The sequence below is a fragment of the Neomonachus schauinslandi genome, chromosome 14, assembly GCF_002201575.2.
Source record: "Neomonachus schauinslandi chromosome 14, ASM220157v2, whole genome shotgun sequence".
Taxonomy (NCBI): domain Eukaryota; kingdom Metazoa; phylum Chordata; class Mammalia; order Carnivora; family Phocidae; genus Neomonachus; species Neomonachus schauinslandi.
Genome location: NC_058416.1, coordinates 52,428,678 through 52,449,575, shown reverse-complemented (window position 1 = coordinate 52,449,575; position 20,898 = coordinate 52,428,678). Strand labels below are relative to the sequence as shown.

General features: G+C 50.1%; 1 protein-coding gene across 1 annotated transcript in view; it reads right to left on the bottom strand.

Annotated features, from left to right (window-relative positions):
- The window catches only part of EMILIN2 (elastin microfibril interfacer 2), a 51,203-nt gene that overhangs the window by 3,283 nt on the left and 27,022 nt on the right, over positions 1-20,898 (bottom strand). The window contains exons 3-7 of the mRNA XM_044921128.1: positions 18,410-18,585; positions 11,984-13,916; positions 1,964-2,313; positions 677-709; positions 17-145 (exon numbers count right to left, since the gene is read on the bottom strand). Of these exons, the coding sequence (XP_044777063.1) occupies positions 17-145; positions 677-709; positions 1,964-2,313; positions 11,984-13,916; positions 18,410-18,585 (2,621 nt within the window). The remainder of the gene's footprint in view (positions 1-16; positions 146-676; positions 710-1,963; positions 2,314-11,983; positions 13,917-18,409; positions 18,586-20,898) is intronic.

The following is a 20,898-nucleotide window of genomic DNA, read 5'->3' as shown; positions in this document are numbered from 1 at the left end:
CGGTCTCCGAGCTTACCGGTGTTGGGGTTGTACACATCTCCGTCGTTCACCAGCACTTTGTTAAAGAGGACGACGCCGCCGTCGCTGGGGAAAGGCTTCTGAGTGAGCCCCGCAGAGAAAGACACCAGAGAAGGCACTGGAACCCCTGGAGCCGAGAGGACGTGGAACATTCGCAGGGGTTAGAGGGCAGGGCCTGGAGCACTGAGGCCTGTGTGCCAGGCTGGACAGGCAGCCTCAGCCGTACTCTTCCGCCTTAAGGTGGTAAAGCCCGTGAGACGCGCAGTGGGACGCGCACTGGCCGGGGGTGGACACGCGAGGCCGCATGCACGTGTGAGAAGCTGTGTGACCCCGTGCCCACCCTGAGCCCCCGACACCCGCACGTGCGCAGGGTGGGGAACCGGGAAGCTGGGCGCGGCACCAGGCAGAGACCCGGCCGGTGAGCCTCTCGGCCAACTCCGCGAGCTGGCTGAGGTGTGAGGGCAAGTCCTTGTCTCGGGCATGACCCTGACCCTCTCTGAGGAGCAAATCTTGGCAGCGGGGAGGTCAGTCCAGTAGGCGGCGGTCTCCCCCTCAGCTGGTGGACCCCGGCTTCCACCCACACTAACAGCCCAGAGGGAGCACACGGGACACGCCGCCGGGGAGGGGCAGAGGCGGCCTGGTCCCCCAGCACACGTACCTGGGGAGGCTACCGGAGGGGAGTTGGGGTATCCTGAAAAACAAAATGGGGTCGAATGTCAAACAGGAGCCCCGCTTTTTCTCCCTGCTCCTCACGCTATTTCTTTAAATAGACCAAACAAGCACCCCCCGCCCCCGGCAAGCTGCCTTCCCAGAAGGAGAGGCACAGCTGTGCCCCCGCGGTGCCTGCTTCCTCAGTGGCCCGCTTTTCCCGACCAGAGAAGAGCCCTAAGGGCAAGCTGGCTGGCGGAGGAAGAGAAAGAGGAGGCTGGACGGTGCTTGCGGCGTGACTGCATGGATGGGTTGGGGGCGGAAGCGCGGATGGACAAAGGGCCAAACGGCAGGAGAGGCGGTACAGACAGCCGTAGTAATGCCTGGCACGGCCAGGAGAGGAAGCGTCCTCTCCGGACAGGCATAGTCGCCTGGGGGAGAGCTGTGATGGCTGCAGCTTGGGGTGGCTGAGCAGGAACCAAGCACCGTGCTTCCCTGTGTCTCCGGCACGGACCCCGCCTGCCTGGCAGCCACGGCGCTTCAGGGTCCCCGGGTGCGCCAGCCCCTTCCGGCTGGGGTCAGCCTGCTCCGCTTTGCACTGTCCTATGCAGCACCCTCCGCTTACCTGTCCCCGCCCCGAGCCTCCGTTCCCGCACGTGTTAAACAGGACTACTCTGGACTGCACAGCGCCGTCAGGACAGCTACAGCAGCCCCAGCACCTGATTCAGTCCCTGGCACGCAGCAGGGGTCCCACACCTGCTCGCTCCCTTTTTCTTCTCCCTCCTGCCTTGCCCTGAACAACTCGCAAGTAGCCCTTCCTGGCCAAGTGCTGAATGAGGCTTTTCTCCATCACCCTCAGAGCTGCCCCCAAAGCTCCCACTATTACCCCCACTTTGCCTGTGAAGGAGCTGAGCTTTCCAGGGGTTACGAAGCTGCCCCAGGCCCCAAAGCCTGTGGTCACATGGCTGAGATTTGAGCCAGAACCTTCTGGCCCACCCACTCTGAGGGGCAGTGTTCTCTGCTGCTGCGGAGGCTCCCAGTCCACACTGGTCTCCTAGGTACACTTTCCTACTGGAACTGGGACGAGATGTTTACTGCACTAACCCTGGGGGTGCCCCAGCCTCTGGGGGCTCGATTAGCATGAACTCATCCCTCAGCACCTCTGAAGAGCTCTTTTTTGGAACTTGCACCCGGAAAGACCCTGCAGCAGACCCCCTAAGGCTCAGGCTGACCCTCCATATATTCTCACAATGCCCCCCGCCCCCAACTCAGATGTGCCCAGCCATGGGGGCCCTACCTGGTGCTCCCGCGAAGCCTTCGGCGCTGGGGATGGGCCCCTGCCCAGTCTGGCCGTCCACTCCTTGGGGCAGGCCCCTCCCCGACACGCCCATCCTCCCCGGAGGCCCGGCCTCTCCAGTCTCCATAATGACCCCCGTGGAGCCGGGCAAGTAGGGCATCCCTGTCCAGCCCGGCCGTGTTGGCGGGGGCAGTGGCTGCGGGGGTCTCTTGGGCAGGACAGGCCACTGGCCCGTGTGTGGCCGTCTTCTGGGGTCCTCAGGAAGCAGGGGAGCGCTCGGTGTCGGCAGAGGGGTCGGCTTGGGATGAGAGGCCTCCGTGGGGGCCTCCTCCAGAGCTGGGTGGGAGGGCCTTCCAGGCAACTGCAGGGTCTTTCCTCGGGGCGGGGGGGGGCGGCAGTGCTTCTGAGGGCTCCTCGGCTGAGCATTTGGAAAGTGGAGAGAAAGGTTAAGAACCTCAGACTCGACAGCTCAGCCCCAGGCCCCTGGGTGAGACCTGATGGGCTCGGCTCCCTGGGAAGGTATGTGCTTGTGCATCAGCAGCGTCCTGGGCATGGGCCTGGCGAGCCCAGTGCATCCACCAGAGCGGGGGCACAGCATGCCTCACAGCTTCAGAAGATGGGCCATGGGGCAGGCTGCCCTCAAGTCACCCAGGAGCTGGTGAGGTCACTGGGGACCCCTGCACAGTGGCCAGGGGAGGTGGGAGGATTTTCAGCCTTTCCACACAATGGTTGCCTCCCCAGAACAGCACCATTCTTGGCCCCAGCACTAAAACTTCGGATTTCACCACATGATGATACCACAGGTCTATCACGAATTACTGAATGGGACCTGCTGCCCCCAACCACCTTATGTTCTCTCAAACCGGCAAGTCTGGGGGTCACTGGATGGTTCCACAAGCCAAAGCCCTGCCGAACGCAGATGCCACAGTGACCCCAGCAGGCGTCAGGGAGCTTAAGGACCCTCTGCAGCAGGCACAGGCCCCAAAGGAGCAGAAACACCCTGCGCCTCTTGCCACAGCCTTAAGCTCACCAACTGAGGGGAAGTCCACCGGAGGAAACTTCTGATTCACATTTCCCTGCCCTCGGGGGATGGCGCTGTGACACACCAGGAAGCAACCAGCCCTTCCTCCTATGAGTACATTCCTGGAACCAGGCAGGCTTCCAGGAAGGCTTCCTGAGGGTCCAAGAGGCATCTAAAAATAACCAGGAATGGCAGATAGCAGCCTCCAGCCCCACCCACCTCTGCAGTCTGTATGGTACCTGCAGGGCCCAAGTCCCGGAGCTACACAGTGATCAGTGATCGCATCTGGACCCACTGTCTCCTTTTCAAACTCACCAAGGTAACTGTGGTGATCGTACACGTGCTCTGCGTCCACCAAAGAGCCACGTAGCTCACCCACCTCCAGCCCCAAAGGGACTGACCAGTGCTCCATGAGAGAATTAAGCCCTACGGAAAATGATTCACCACTTTCTCAGTCACACTAAGGATAATACAGAGCTAATACTTAGATACAGAGAAGAGAATTCGCATCACTCAATGGAACAGCGTCAGGCCTCAGTTCTCTTTCAGAACCCTGGTTGAGAAGTGTTGGGTTAGACAGAAGCTGAGGCAGAGGGACTGCAGACATGGGGACATCAGCCACAATGGAGGACAGGAGTGAGAGAACAGTCTGGAAACACAAAGTCTGCCCGCTGCATTAGGAGGCTCCCAACCCCCTTTTCCTGCTTCGCTCCCAGGACACTTATTATAGCTTAGGTTGGAGAAGGGGAGAATCTTCAAACTGGCCCCATAATGAAGCCCCCCACATGAAATCTTACCCAGTGCCTCACCTTTACACATGAACCATGGTCAAGATCCCATGGTGTGCAAGGAAAGCCTCCAAAAAGAAAGAAGGCTCTTTAAGGGTGTTACATGTTTGTTTTCTTACATTGTGTGTTTCTTCAGAGTTCTTTTCATTAGTTGGATGACTTGTTTTAGTCTCTTTCAATCTGTTTGTATTGTTCCTGTCATGCTGGATAATGAGCCGTTCAGGACACATTTTAATAATCTTTTATCCTCAGGGTTTGGCACAGAGCCCGGCACCTGACATTGAGACATTTAAGTGTTTGGTGAATGAACGAAGGCTGGAAGATACTATGGGCCGCACTCTAACTCCTGCCAGCCATTGCATTAGGTACCTGAATTCTGCCCAAAACTCATTGTCACCAAGGGCAATGCTGGTCCTCAGAGACAGCGACAGCTCTTTTATAGCCACCACTCCCTCAACACCCAGGCTTGCCACACCGAGCAGAAGGCAAAGAATGCACAAGTGTACCCCTTGGAACAAATATCCTCCACTAATCTCCTTGGGGAGGACACCCAGGCCTGCTGTGGGCAACTGACTGCTCCGAGGCGTCTCAGCCAGGACAGTAAGGAGAGAGCCGCCCTGGGTCCAGTCATTTCCCCAGCCCGCCCCCCCCCCCCCCACCCAGCTCATGCTCGCTCTCCAGCATCACGGTATCACGTAGTGTTTCCAATGCATATACATTTATTACAAAGTTGTAACAAAGACTGGACAGCATTTTGCTCATTCTGGAGAGATCACTCCTGGCAGTGGATGTCTTTCTGAGCTCAACATGTGTTTCTAATTCAGAGAGTGACCATTTGAACTGAGTTGTCCCGAAGAGCCCAGTGTTGCTGCCCCGGGCGTCTAACCTGACAGCGGCATAGGAAGGGCCGCCGCGGGCCCCATGTGCACCGCCGCGGGCCGGGGAACCGCTCCAGGCTCCAGTCCTGATCTGCCCTTGTGGCCCCAGGCCGCCCCAGCCGGCTGGCAGCACCCCACCTTCTGCGGACGGCCTGGTACCCGACTACCAAAGGCCACTCCTGCCCCTCTAGAATTCTGACTTCACGAAAGTGAAGACCTGCGGAAGCAAATCCCCAGGAACCCGTGAGCTGATGTGCTAAGAACTGGTGTCCTGCGGCCGCTTTGCGCCCCAGCTGGGCGGACAGGAGTCCGGGCTGTGTCTGTGTCCTGCGGCCACCAGGGAACACCAAAGGGAGGCCTGCTGCATGGTGGGGGGGAGACTGCAGGAAGGAGGGCCCTTAGGTGGTGTCTGTTACAGAAGCAGAGGCCGTGGGGGTCGGACGCTGGCCTCCGGTGCTGGAGTCGGGGCCCCGGCTGCGGGAAGGCCACGGACCCCTCCTGCCTCATCTGCCCGGTCTGCTCAGCGGGCCAGCTCCGCGGCCCCCTCCTGCTAACCAGACCGAACCAGGTGCCCGTGGGAGCGGGGCACTGTGTGGGGCGCCCGGCAGAGGGGGCAGCCAGCCTGCCAGGAAGCCTGCAACCCTGCAATCACCTTACAGGTGGCCATCGGGCCTCCAAACGCCCACAGGATGCCCACCAAGTCTTCGCAGCTAACCGCCAGCGTGGGCCGCAGGAAGGGGCTGCTCAGGCTCCCCACAGCCGCTCGGCTGGCGGACAAGGCCCAAGGGCCCCCCCCCCAGAGTGGAGCACCGCAGGCATGCTCGAGGCTGCCAGGGCGGCGAGACCCTGTAGAACACCTGACCTGGTCTCCTGGAGACACCGGTTCTACTCTGAGCTCACCGTGACCTAGATGCGGCTGGCGGCTCTGGCTGGAAAGACGAGAAGCCCTCAGCGCCGCCGGGGAGCACGGTGTGGCCTCCTGCAGAGGGCAACACAGTGAGTCCCGACACGACCACGCGGGAAGCCCTGGAATCGGGCTCCACAGCGAAAATGGGTCCACATGTCCAACCAGCACAACCTAGAGAACACTGAGAGGCACACAGCCGTACTCGCGGTGGCAGCACATTTGAAATGGGAAGGAATTTGCAATCACAGAATCCCGGGATTGGGGGGAGTCTCACCTCGCTGAGCCTCAACATCACCTGGGAATTTTTTTTCTTTTTTGGTAGAACTTCACAAGCTGCTTCTAAAATCCCTATGGAAATGCACAGGATCTACACTCCCTGGTTTTAAGACTTACTATGAAGCTGCAGTAGTCAAGATGTAAATAAAGCATGTCCTATCAACAACTAGAGGAGTCTGCAAGTGGACTGGCTCACACCAAGTCCCCTTTTGTTGCCCACCCAGTGTCAAAGTTGGCCTTTTTATTCTCTCTCCTCTCCCTTGCTCCCTGTTTCTCCCCTTCCTTTGGGCACAGTTCACCCTGGGTGGTGATATCCTGCTGCCTTTCAAGTAGCCTTCCTTCTGCTTCTGGGACCAGAGCTAGGGGGTTTTTGTTTTAATTACAAATTTGATTACAAATTCCTAGGTCTCATTTCATCCCTATTGAGCAGGAATCTCCTGACTGAGCCCAGGATTTCTTACTTTTCTAAAGCTCCCTGAGGATTCTTGCATGCCGCTACGGGGGAGAGCTCAGCCCTGAGAACACCATGCAGCAGCTCCTTACACCCGCCAAAGGGCATCACCAGCACCAGGCGTCCACAGGGTGAAAGGGTGCGACCTGCTGGAGTCAGGCTGGTCTGAGTGTATGCAGTCTGTTTTAGCCTTTATGTATTTATAAAACGCTGGCTTGGTCCATCATGCTATCTTGGACCTAAACTGGCCCCCGATTCAGCCAATTTCAAGTTGAGGGCCCAGGCCAGCATTGTGGCATCAGGCCACTCTTCCCCTGGCTAGGTTTTATGGTTAAATCTTTGGAAAATCCATGCTTTTTCATTCTTGTGGTACAGCCTGCATTAGCCACTTGATAACAATGGGATTCCTAAATCTCTAACACTCCTAAATGAAACACCGTGCTTAGTATAATTCAAGTACTAGGAGAAACAGCCCTCTGATGTGAGCAGAAGAAACAGATGGGGGGATTCGAAAAAGGAAGTGATGCTGCTGTCACCAGGGTCAGTTGAAACAACATCCTGGTATCTAGGCGGGCATGTCCCTCCTTGGAACTGTGACGTAGGTTAAGAGAGTTTCCCTGCTGCACAGAAGTCTTCCTCCGCCTGCCGTCCCCACCCAGCAGGAGCCCCAGGTTTCTCAATCCCGGGAACTCCCCCCTCTCCCACCGTCAGAGGCACCGGCGTCCAACCAGGCTTCAGTGTCTAGGTCACACCGGGAGGCTGGGATGCCCCGGCTGTCAAAGGGGGCAGCCAGCCACGGCCTCGCTGACAATGCTCGAGTTACAGGCCAGGGCAGTCCTCGGGGCCCAGGCGGGAAAAGATGCCTTTTACCCACGCCACAGAGCAACTCCTGCCCCGCAAGATGCTGACCAAGCGAAAGGCAGAGGGTCCCGGCCAGAAGCGCAGGGCCCCACACATCTCCAACAGTGGGAGTGAGTGCGTGCAGGCAGCGGGCCAAACCCCTCCGGCCACATCAGACAAAAGGACAAAGGACTTAGCAGCCTAACTTAGTCCCAAGTGCTGAGCCTCTCATCAACAGAAGTATTTTGAATGTGAATCCTGAATGCTAGGGAGGGGAGATTTCTGGGCTTTTTACACTTCCCACCTGACCCCCAATTTAGAAAAGAAAAAGAAAGGGAAAGAGAGAAGACCCCCACTGGGTTTCCGGAGCCTTCTACGGAGCAGCCAGGAGCCCGACACGCAGGGCTCTCGTCCCATGTCTGCTTTGTGGACAGGCTCTTCTGGCTCCTCTGAGGCTGGATGCCTGGGGGGTTGTAGGAAGAGAAAGGGAGAAAAGTTCAGCCAGGAGCAAAGTAAACATCTATTATAGGGGACAGAGGGTTAAAATAATAGGTAATACTGATTGAGTGATTACCAGGGGCCAGGCACTGTTTAATACTCCACTCCTTATGAGTACTAATCCTCTTTAAACCAACTTTTTGAGGTAAGTGTCATTATTATTTCCAATTAGTAGATGCAGAAAGTGAGGTAACTAGGTAGATAAATGACTTGCCCAAAGTCCCAGAGAAAGCATGAAGATAGCTGGGATTGCAAACCTGGGAAATAATAAACACTGGCTGGCTCAAATCCTCTGATAGTTTCTCATCATACTTAAAACTCAAATCTTTTACCATAGCCTATAAAATCCTACATGATCTGGTTCCTACCTGCTCTCTGACCTTAATGCTTAGGACTTACCTTTGTTCATATACTTGATAAAACTAGCATTCTAAGTTTTTCAAACAGGACAAACTCATTACTGCCCCAGGGCCTTTGCACATTGCTGTTCTGTCTGCCTGAAACACTTCCCACAGATCTCTGCAGGGCTCCACAAAGATGTCCTCTCCACTGGGCAACCCTCTCTGCCCACTCACCTAAAACATATTGCTGTCTCCTCTTCTCCATGAACTTACTCTGTTGTGTCTTTCCTTGCAGACTGATTACTGGCTGAAATCAGATCATTGTTCGCTTGGCTGTGCATTGTCTTCCCTACGAGAGTGTAACATTCGTGAGGACAGGCACTGCAGCGCCAGGACGCGGCTCAGATCGTATCAGTTGAATGAGTATGGGAATGACTAGGTGGGGTAGAGGGGGCCAGGAGAGAGACATCACACCCACTTTACTGAGCTTAAGGTGAGATACTGGTTCTTCACTTTTTGGAAGTTGGGCACCTCTCTGCCTCCTAGACGAAAGCCATGGACCTTTGGCCCAAAAAAAAAAAAAAAAAAAAAAAAACCAGCCAACATTTGCAAATAGTTTCAAGAGTCCCTTTCAAACCCCAGGGAAGAACATCTGCACTAATGGGAGGGAGACAAAATAGACTTGGAGCTATATGAGCATCAGCTGAAGCCCCTGGCCCCTGCACTGTCTGCCTTCTGGAAAATTCAGGCCCCTTAGGGATGCTTCTGAAGAAAAGAACAGCATGGGAGAACAGGGCAGTGCACTGGGTAGAAAGGCCAGGCTTTGCCTCCCCAGGCGGTCTAGCCATCTGGTCACTGGTCCAAACCTACATCAGGCATCCTCCTCCCTGGGCCTTTGCTCCCTGAGGGAGACATGATGACTATCATTAATATTCCTTCCCTCCCAAAGCATACAAACCACGTCCCCCTTCAGGAGCTGACTTGCTTTGACTAACAAATGTTCCCATGCCCGGAAGGGGCCCAGCAGCTTCCACTTTCCTTTATGAGCCGGTCACCATGTAGTGAGTCTGACTCCCCTGAGACCGCCATGCTGTGAAGCAGCCCAAATTAGCCACATGGAGAGAGAGACAGAGAATGGCCACAGGGAGGACCCCTGACCTTCCAGCCCAGCCAGGCCAGCTGCCAGCTGATTACAGCTGAGTGACTGACTCAGGCTGATGCCAAATGGAGAAGAACCACCAAGACAAGCTAAGCCAAGCCCCCCTCGAGTGTCTGATGCCCAGAATAATGGAAAACAATAAATCTTTGTTGCTTTAAGCCCCCAAGATTTGGGGTAGGTTGTTACACAGCAATAAATAATGGACCCATTCATATCAACTCCTCACCAGGTATGCCTCCCCCTCCTGCTTTTCTGGGCCCTAACCATCCCTTCATTATCAGTTCCAGTAACACCTCCTTCCAGAAGCTTCTCTTATCACTCCACCTCACTCTTCACCCCTCCAGCCTCTAAACTCTCAACCTACTCAACCTTGAAGGCTTGACTCAGGGGCTCTCTCCTCTGAGGAGCACCCCCGACTTCCACAGGGGCCACACGTGCCTCTCCACACACCCAGTGCGTCTATGCCCACCCCGTTCCCATGACTATCCCTTTGTCAGCTTGTTGGCCCTCAGACTGTCATTGTCACGTGCATTGTCATCCACATAATCCACACACATAGCTCATTAACTACCACATAATAGAGGCTCAGTGAGACCTTATGAACTGAAAGGATAAACCCTACACCACCGGCTCGGCCTTACATACCATTACATTCATTCTCTCTGCAGACCTATGTGGCTTTCCCACTCTGACTGAAAATGCCTTGAGGGTCAGGATCTTGCTACTCATTCTCTCCATGTCTCTCACAGAGCCCTGCACACAGCAGGTGCTCAATAAACGTTCTGTTGACTTTTAACTGGCCAATGTGTGACTTTCACTGTGACCTTAACTCCAGATTTGCCCCTGGACCTCTGCTACTCAGGCTCCAGACCTCCCGGACCAGGATGCTATGTACAAGGAGAGAGTCCTGCTTGTTTATTTTTGGTTCTTTTCAATCAATGGAATTCTCGAAAGTCCACGCATTCTACATTCACAGCAATGAATTCATTCCAGAAGGATAATCTTTTAGAAGCTACATTCTCTTTAAAGACATTCACCTCTGACTCCTCCTTCAACAGACAAGTGTGAAAGAGTTAACACAGCTTCCCACATGGCCTGGGAGTTGCAAATCAACTGGAAATATCTGGTTTAACCTGTTATTATAAAGTACCGTCCAGACAGCCCTGTCACCCCAAGGACAATCATTCTATGAACACACACAGTGTTGTGACCTTTACTCAACATTCCAGAGATAGAGGAGCTGTGTGGGCCTGGGAGGAGGGGAGGGTTATAAATAGTGTAGCGTCGTGGGCCCAGCACTGGGGTGGAAGCCAGCTTCCCGGTCCGCACTGGCCTGGGTACTTCCTTATCTACAAACGTCTTATTTCTGGGAACATCCAAAACATTTTCCCACCTGACTACCTCAGATCCTCCAGCTTCCTGGGGACCTACCTGGGACTCACCATGGCTCATCTGCCTCTCATGCTCCAGCCCTCCCCTCCTTGGGTTTTATGTCTCAGCTTGGACATAAAATCCTAGAGGCTTCACTCCATCCTGGCCATAAAAATCTCAGCTCAACATGTGAGGACCTTTGTCACCTGGAGCTGAGCAAGGTGAAAAAGGTGATAAAGGCCCAAAGAGGAAGAGAGGAGGAAACAGGGAGAGGGCGAATCAGGAAGTGGGGTCCTTCTGGGCCTACAGTTGGCCCTCAACAAGTCCTTTTGGACCCAGTAAATCTGTGTTCAACTCTGGGACACACAAAGGAGATGTGCTCTGGACTGCAAGACAATTCTTGGATGCAGCCCACCTGGGGTTCCCATCCTGGCTCTGCCACTTTCTGGCTGTATGCCCTTGGATACACTTAACCTTGGGAAAGTAGTGCGCCTTCCCCATGAGGCGATTGGGGGGCTCTAAGACATGTCCCCTGAGGGAACCAGCCCAGTGCTGGTACACAGAAAGTGCTCAATAAATGTGAACTCATTTTCCCTCCCTGCCTCCAATTAGAAAAGGCTGTCTCATTATTGAGACTACCTAAATGAAAGAAGCCAGGTATAAGAGAAGCTCTGTCCTTCAGGGAGGATGGGCTGAACCCTCAAGTAAGAAAGAAATGAACTTTGTTGAATATATTACTTCATGTTATTAAGGAACCATTCATTCATTCATTCATTCAACAAACATTTGCTGAGCATCTTAATGTGCAGCAAGCATTGTCCCACGCACAGCTGATGTGCTTCCTTGTTCTAAGCACTATACGGCCTTCAACAGTTACTGCCCCTAAAATGCTTTTCATCCAGGGTCTTGTCTCTGTCTCTGGAAAGGAAGAGGACAGTATTCTACCTGCCATCATCTAGGCCTTAGATTTCAGAGAATAGGAGGTAGCCCGAAGATGATGAGGACAGATTAGAATGACACCCGCAAACAAAAAGCGAGGTTTGTAGACAGGTGAGCCGATAAGCATACAGGAGACTCCCTAAAAGATGGGACAACAATATCCACCGCTCCAAGCTGTCACGCCAAAAACCTGACCCCAACTCTAAGCTCCCAACATGACGGTGTACACAGATCAACATTTTGCCATCTTCCCTGTGGTGAAGGAGTATTCCTTTTTCATTTTCAATCTGTTGTCCTGGTACTTCTGTAAAATGCACAGAAGGTGTGCTTGAATGCTACAGTGAAGTCCAACTGTTTTCAATAGAAGTTTCTAAATACTCTCAATGTGGGTATTTATCTCACTGCCAGTCAGCACCAGTGATTCACAAACTGGCACCAATCTACGAACCACACTTTGGGGAGGACTGATGTAGTTAATCCCAGGGGCCATCCAAAATCTAGCATGATACATGTTGCAAACAAATGCAAGAAATGGAATTGTAAAGGTCAACTTACTGGCTGATGGCTGAAATTTGGCCAGATCTTGCAAGTCGGTAGAAATCTGGAAAACGTGGCTATAGAACTGCTGGACTGAATTCTTCAGGCCAGATATGTCTCTGGAATGTGACCGGAGTGTCCCATTCATCTGCCTGACACAACTCCAGAGGCTGTTGACATGCTTGTTGAGCCCCTCTTTGATCCTCTGAAGACTTCCTGAGATGGAGTCCAGCTTGCTGCAGGTTTTCTCCATTTGAGATACCCTGCTCTCAACCATGGAGACATCCCTCTGGACCCCGTGCATGTTTTCCTTACAAGTGTCCAGCTCCGAGAGGACCCGGCTCTGCAGGTGCTGCCACCTCTCCTCCAGCTGGCTGCAGCAATGAGCCTTGGGGTTCCGGGGAGATGGGAGGGGCTCCACCGTCCTTCCTTGTTCGCCCCCCTTAGGAAACCCACCCACTGCAGCATTTTTACCTTCTCTACAGCTGCTCAGCTCATTCTGGAGATGATTCACGTAGTCCTCTGTGTGGTTTAGTTGAGAATAAAGAAAACTAAAATCCTGTTGAAGTTTCTGGATGCTACGTTCAGTTTCTTGAAACTTCTTATGCATCGTGTCATTCAGAGATTTCAAAAGGTTCAAACTATCACCCGTTATGTGGTCTTCTCCATTTGGCAAAGTATCTTCTAAGCCATGAGGCTCTCTCTGAAAGTTCTGCCGGCAAATATCCTCAACAACTTGAACTTTGTTCTTCAGGTGACTTAACTCTATCATGACCTGTTTGTTCTCAGCCCCTGACCCACCTGGTAAGGCTGAGGCTGGGGGGGTGAGTTCTGCCTCAGTGCTGTTGGCCACCTCCAGGAGAACAGTCCCCAGGCGCTCTTCCAAAGACTGTATTTTCTGATCAAGAAGTTGCTTCAGGTCATCTACCTCGCCATTAATCGTCCCCCGAAGGGTTTCTTCAACGTAAAAGCAATGTTCTTCCGCGTTCTTCTCTGTCACATTGATCCTTGCATCTAGTTCATTCCATCTGGCATCAAAGTCCACATCTGGCTCTGGAACTACAAGGCGGTCAAATTCATTGTCCATTCGTGCATTCAGCATTCTGGTGGCTTCAGCAACTCTTTCGATTTTCTGGTCTAACATCTTGATCTGTTGCCCAAAGTCACCATTCTTTTCACCACCACAGCAATTTGACTGAGCTGAAGGATCTTGTACCCGGGCTCGAAGATCATTTATTTCTTTTTTCAGGTTTGTTTCCTTCTCTCCTATAAGCTCAATCACTCCTAGGTAGCTGCTCCCATAGTCATCACACTGCTGTTGGAGACCAATCAGCTTGTACTCGCATGAGTTCTTCAGATCGGCCAGCTTTCTGTCCATTCCCTCCATGAGCTCCTCTCTCAGGGCATCAATCTTACTATCGACATAGGCTTGGTAGAGCTCATTGGTTGTCATGGTCACCGTAGGGCCCTGGGCAGCCTCCTGGAGCTGTTTGAGCTGTCCTTCATACCCCTTTACCTTCCCATCCAGCTCTTCCAGTTTGTCACTCTTGTTCTTCAGAGCATCTTTGACCTCAGCCAATTCAGACTTGATGTCCTTCATGCCAGATTCCTTATTGTTGAGGACATCAGGAAGCTGGATGGTCTCTGTGTCTCCGCCAACAGCACTGTCGGGCACCGGCTGGGGGTGCAGGTTACTGAGCCACGATGCCAGCATTTTGCTGGCATTGTCCTGAATGGTATGCTTGAGATTTTCATTCACTCCAGCAATGGAAGACTGGAGATCAAGAACTGTTCTTGTGAGTCGGAGAACCTTCTCTTCAAGCACCTGGATTTTCTGTTCCTGAAGTTCTTGCGGCCCCTGTTTGGGATCTACCGTTTGGCTTGGTTCCGCTGCACGAGTTGGTGACAAAGTCTTCTTGGGCTCTGGGACTTGGCTTGGTTCATTATCTGTTACAAAGAAAGAGTCGGATATGACTTAACACATTCTACCATTTCCCATTTTCTACAAAGCCAATAAACAGGGTACTTGAGGAATACACTTAAGCCTTCACTTATAGATCCCCTCTAACCACAGGCAATCATGGTAGAGCGAAAAAGACAGTAGGCTTTGAGTCAAAGAGACCTCTCCTTGCAGTCTGGCTCCGCTGTTTACTGTCTGCCCTTGAGCGAGTTAATTAACTTCTGTGAACTATAATCTCCTCATCTCTGAAGCAGAGGTACTATCTTCGCTCCTAGGGTTGTTAAGAGAATATGTACATGGCACATAATAGACGGTCAGTGGTCTCTTTCACCCTAATGGGAAATATTCTTAATCTACTCTGTCATATGGACACACTGTTCCCACATTAGTGAGCAGCAGCTACACCCCAATGATTGGCTCTGTTCTATAAAACCACAAGAAGCCACTTTAGCAAGATCCACCCATTAGCTGTTGGGTGGTATGATATCATACAAGCAGTAAGTTATCCCCCAAGCAACTCCTAAATGTTCTTTTACTTTTATTAGCATCACTAGGCTAAAGGAGTCTCATAGGCATTGTTTACCACCATTACGCAGTTCGGGAAACTAAAACCAAAAGAGAAATACAGCAGTGATTCTGCTGGCATCTCCTAACAATAAAGCCACACGGTCATATAGACTAAGATTCACTAAATCAAAGAATATAAACATTGAATTTTTGATGATCTGAGAAATATACCTCCAAGGAAATAGTCCAAAAGAAGGAAAAAAAGTTATAAAGATGATTGTGATGAGTCATAAAAATGAAAATAAAGTGACAAATAGATTGATGAACTCGACAAAAAGAAAATTACTGAAACCTGAGGCAATAGGAGATTAGAAGCAAACCATGCCCCCGAACACACAGTAGGATACAAGGAATACTAGAAAGAGCTAACAGGGGCACCTGGGTGGCTCAGTCAGTTAAGCCTCTGACTCTTGATTTCAGCCCAGGTCATGATCTCAGGGTCCTGGGACTGAGACCCACGTTGGGCTCCCTGCTCTGTGAGGAGTCTGCTTATCTCCCTCTCCCTCTGCCCCTCCCACTGCTCTTTCTCTCTCTGAAATGAATAAATCTTAAGAAAAAAAAGGAGGGGCTAACCTCGACAAGCCTACACAGATGATATGGAGACTATCTTGACAGGTGGAAAAAGTCAAACACAATATAGATTACAATGAAGTAAAATGCATTAAGGTACACTGAACAAACACTAAAAGTAAATGTAGAACGTTGCAGATATTTGAGTTTACTGTTGTTTTTTCCTCCCCTAAACTTTTGTACACAATCATAACCACAGGTATTATTCATTAAAATCAACTTAGTGGTAAAACCAAGACTGGAATTCAGATGGCCAAACTCCCAAGCAGAGAACTTTATAGAATACTTTATTTTCCACACTGAAAAATTTATTCTACCTCAAGCCACTAGGAGAAAAAAACAAACTGTTGAATCACATACAGATGAAATGCCATTCTGAGCAAAGGAAATAAAAGGAAAGGGCAGGAGACTGGGGGAAAATCAGCATGTAAGGAAATGCTTCTTTTCCATACTCCTGGTGACTGTGGAAACTGCTACAACTTTTTGGAAGGATAATTTGGCAATATGTATCAAAATCTCAGAATCCCTTTGCCCCTGCAATTATACTTCTAGAAGTTTATTCTAGTAAATAATCAAGGATGAATCTAAAATATTAAGAGGAAAAAATGTTTATTCAAATACTATCTATAATACTGAAAAACTGCAAACGACCTAAATGACCAGTAGCAGGGGATTGTGTTCAAATAATCACACTCAAAAGCCATTAAATGATATTGTAAACTATTTAATGAACGGTTGTTCATTATAGATTGAGTTAAAAAATAAGTTCTAAAAATAGTATGTCCTGGGCGCCTCGGTGGCTCAGATGGTTAAGCGTCTGCCTTCGGCTCAGGTCATGATCCCAGGGTCCTGGGATCGAGTCCCACATCGGGCTCCCTGCTCAGCGGGGAGCCTGCTTCTCCCTCTGCCTCTCTCTCTCTCTGTCTCTTATGAATAAAGGAATAAAATCTTTAAAAAATAAATAAATAAAAATAAAAATAGCATGTCCTTGGGGCACCTGGGTAGCTCAGTTGGTTAAGCTTCTGACTTCCGCTCAGGTCACTATCTCAGGGTCCTGGGAAAGAGCCCCATGAACCCCACGTCAGGCTCTGTGCTTAGCAGGGAGTCTGCTTCTCCCTCTCCCCCTCTCCCCCTCCCTCTGCTTGTGCTCACTCTTGAGTGCTCACACGCACTCTCTCTCTCAAATAAATAAAATCTTTTAAAAAATAGTATGTTCTTTTTGATGATAGTGGATTAAGGATAAGCATTTCCTTTTCATTCCCTTCTGAAATCCCACTAAAATGACAAAACAAAACAAAAAACAGAACAACCATGTCACATATAAAAAATTGGGAATCAGAATGGTTTTGGACATTTCAACAGCTGTATTGAAAGCTAGAAGAAAATTGAGTGATGCTTTCAAAATTCTGAATAAAAATTATTTCAAATCTAGAATTTTAAAGGTAGAATAAAAATATTTTCAGACTATAAAATAATAGAAAGTGTACCACTCCCATACAATCTTCTCATAAAACTACTGGAGGATGTGCTTTACCAAAACAAGGGAGTAAGTTGAGAACAAGCAGGGAGTGCAGGAAAGAGGGGATCAATGGGAGAGAGACAAGTAAGATCACAGGCTGGCAGCTGTGAACAAGGAAAAGAGGATGACCAGGTGGGGCAGGTAAGAAAGCTCTAGGAGGATGCTTCAGGAAGATGACACTCATGCATCTGAACATAATGAAAGGACATCTAGATAATCACCCAGAGGAGAGTTTGGGTTGAAATAAGGACAAAGACATAAAAAACAAAGCAAAGGAAAATATAAGACAAATACTAACTCTAAAGAAACCATAAAGCTGTATAGGAAAGGCAACAGATTCATAGTATACTACATGGCTCAGCTGTAAACATTATCTATACAGTTACTACAATGTAAACAATACGTATTAAATAAATTAAAAATCTGGTATAAACTGTACAGAAAGGATGAGGGTATGGGAGCCATGTGCTGGAAAGCAGTGAAAAGGAGTCAAACCCTCACCTTCCATAATGAGAGGTCAATAGATATGGAGGTAATTCCAAAAGACAACCTAAAGAGTTTAAAGGAATTACCTCTGAGAAGGGAAAGTGGGGGAGAAGGAGGGTCACTGTTTTTCTAATAGTCCTTTTAAAGCTATTCGACTCAGTAAACTACATACAGGCTTAAGCTTTTATAAAATAAAAATGAAACAAAAGTAAACTATTATGATCCAACAGACTCCTTTGTGTGTCCCCATCATATTATCTATGATGACTTATTGTAATTACTTGTCTGATGTTTGCCTTCTGTGAGTTCAAGGACTGTCTGTCTTGTTTTTCACTTTTCCCAAGTATCTAGTATAGAGCCTGCCAGATATAGAAACTCAATAAGTATTTGTGGGATGAATAAATGAATTTTTCTTTAACAAAATGTATGTGCAGACATAGGAAAGAGAGTAATGTGTGATAACAAAATGTTAGCAGTAGTTATCATACGGCGGTGAGATTATGTGTAACTAAGTATTTCCCTATACTTTATAAACACTCTTTAATTGATATGCATTACTTTTTTTCATAAAAATTATTTTAAAATTTTACAGACAATATTGGGAAACACTACAAGTTTCAAAATTGAAAATACTTCATGGGAAAATATAATCATTTAAAGACAACCATCAAATTCATGAGAAAACCTAGGTTACATTTATTCTCACTCAACTTAAAAAAGAGGAAAGATAAAAGGACAATTTTTATCCATAAAAGTCAGCCACTTAATGTTAAACTTAAAAGTAAAGGTGAAGATTATCACTGCTTTCTGAGTTATTCACTGAATTTGTGCTACTTCAAAAAAAATTTAGAAACAAATTTAAGAACAACTTCACTGGATGCCTCTCTGTCTTAGCTTTGCAAATATCTCACCCCAAACAGAATGACAATGATTCTAATTTACCTATTTAAAAAAAAAAATTTAGTTCTTTCAAATTCAGATTTATGGGAGCTTGTAGATGAAAAGCAAGAACAAACAAAGCATCACTACATCTGAATCTCTTTTCATCTGTTCTGCACACTACACCAGTCTGAAACCATCCCCTACACTGATTGCTAAGTCCTTGGCTTTCACAAGTTGGCCCTAACAAAGCAATTTACTTGCAAAAGAAAAAATCTGTACTCTGATTGCTACTGCTTTTGCAAATAACTTTGCATGCCACATGTGTCTACTGCAGGCATATATGTGTGTTACTTGAAGACCTTGGAGAGATCGCCATTGAAAATCATAAATCCTACTGTCTGCAGGAGCACTGGAAAGATCAGAGTGGTCACCCACCACAAAGTACAAAGAAATTACCTGTGGCTTTCTTCATGCTATTTCGAGGCCGGGCGGGCGTGAGGCGGGGAGTCTTCACAGGGTCCCTGGGACCTTCCTGGCAGTCTCCCCCTCTAAAGCCAGGGCAGCACCTCCATTCCAACTGTGTCACTGTCTTGTACTTGGTGACATATCTGGGTCTGAAGTTCACACGATACCTGCCGAAGAAAAGCGTGGCATCTCTCTTCACTGGCTGCAGTTGCCAGAGCCCCTGGCCATCCCTGACTTGGACCCGAATGAACAGGATCCAAGCCCCTGTCTGCCAGAGGGGACCACTGGTCTCTTCAGTCCGGCCCTGACCCCCTGGGGTTCAGCCAAAATCAGACTGGCCTCCTTCTTCCATCTCTTAGACCCACATGCACCCAGCTCCCCTCCCACTGACGGTCGTGAGATCAAGCCCCCTGTTGGGCTCCACGCTGGGCATGGAGCCTGCTTAAGATTCTCTCCCTCTTCCTCTGCCCCTCCCTGTCCTCTCTCTAAAAAAAAAAAAAAAAAAGGTACATGTTCCCCCCACGCATGCGCATATCACACTGAGACTCAGCTATACACTGAGCTATAATGTCCTCCAGACCCAACGCTGGGCCTGCAGCAGAGAGTGGCAATCCAGCAGCCCCCCGGACACTCAGAGGGATGGATGCAGGAATCCAACACCCCCGGGGGCCCCTGCTCACAGCACAGAGGCAAGCTGCTCCTTAACTTATCTCAACTTCTACTTCTAGCTTGGAATCGTGGCTCTCTAGAACATCTTCACTCTCTCTTCATTGTGAACACCAGCACTAGCAGCTGCCCTTCTCTTTGAGGGCCAATTCCCAGAAAGGAATCAGCTCCCTATCACTTCCCTAGGGCTGCTGTGTGCTGCTCAGGGGAGAGTTGGGGGGCCCATGGGGCCTGGTGCCAGCCAGGTGACTCCATCTCAGGCACCCACCTTGTGGTGGGTGGAGTTCAAAGTCACATTCCTGAGAAAATTGCAAATTACTAAATGTAATGGGTTTTGGCCCCTGAGGGTCAAAACCATGACCCCTAAAACCTCAAATGTAAGGAACTCTCCCACCAACAGGACCCCAGGTGACCCTCTGGGCCCTGGGGACAGCGCTGTCCCAAACATTATTGTCCCAACACCTGTCACTGTCCCAGTTCCACTGGCCCTTCTAGGGCAGTGGTTCGCAACACCGGCCAGGCAGCAGAATCACCAGGAACCGTAAAGAACTGCCAACCCAATGCCCCTGTCTCACTCTCAGAGGTTCTGATTTAATTGGTCTGCGGTGGGGCCTAGACGCACAGATTTTGAGAAGCTCCAGAGAGAGATTTTTTCAAGGAAAACAAGAAAAAGCCCAATGAATGAAACAGAAAAGAAGGGTGGGGCAAGACTTCACTTCTAGGCTCTTAGTTCCCTGCTATTGCCACACCTCCCATTAAGGCCCATCTATTTAGTTTCCCCTTTTCACAAATGGGAAAACAAAGGCTCACTGAGGTCAAGTGACCTGTCCAAGTTCCAATGGTCAGGAAGGGCCAGGGCTGGGATTTAAACCCAAGTGTTCTCTCCTGCACCCCAGACGGCCCTCCCAGCACACAGAAGCAGTGACTCCGGAGATGGCCTTAAATTTGAAGCAACCCCACCCACCCAGAGATGTTCCACAAGCCCTACAAGTTTGGGTCAGCGGGTAGCTGCCATCCCCGTTCAGCAAACACTTGTCCCAGCATCCGACCCGGGCCAAGTGCACACCAGCCCCCAGACCCTGAGCACCCCACCTACCAAAAGAATTCCCTGTGTGGTCCTAGAAGCAATAAAAAAAGAAAGAAAATTCCACTTCATTGTTTTGCATGCTCAAGTATAGCATAATGCTGCAAAAATGTGTAATCTCAGAAAACCTTGATTCCTCTGAGCATTTAAGACTGAATGTGAAAATGTGTTTGCGCTTGGGTGTTGTACGTGAGCCAGCAGATGACAGCCCATAGCAAACCCTTTTGGATGTTGGCTGAGCGGGACCAGGAGAGCAAAACCTGAGGCTGCAAGTCCGACTCCCTCCCCACCTGGAGGCCCTGGCTCCAACTGCTGAGCCGAGTGTAAGAAAGTGCTCGCTCTTTCAACACACCTCATTATTTTCTTTAAAGACAGTTAGCACTTTGGAGCCAGCTCATAACTTAGGAAAGTTCCCTGGAGTTCCTGTCTTCCTCTCCAGCCCCACGCACATCCCCCACCTCACTCTCCGCCCTAATCGGCTTGCTGTAGGCATTGCGGCTGGCAGTGCGGAGTTCAGGTGGACAGCATTTCTGACAGAGTGGTGAGTCCAGCGTGTGGAAGAGGCTCCCTGGCCAGCGGTGACAGCTGGAAGCCATCAGGCGGCCACCTCCAGCCATGGGAAAGCTCACACTCCGGCTGCTCCGTGCACCAGGACATGGGTCTCAGAGGTGACTGAGGGTCCTCAGGCCTCAATCTGGGGGGTGGCAGGGGTGGGGGGAGAGGTAGGGTT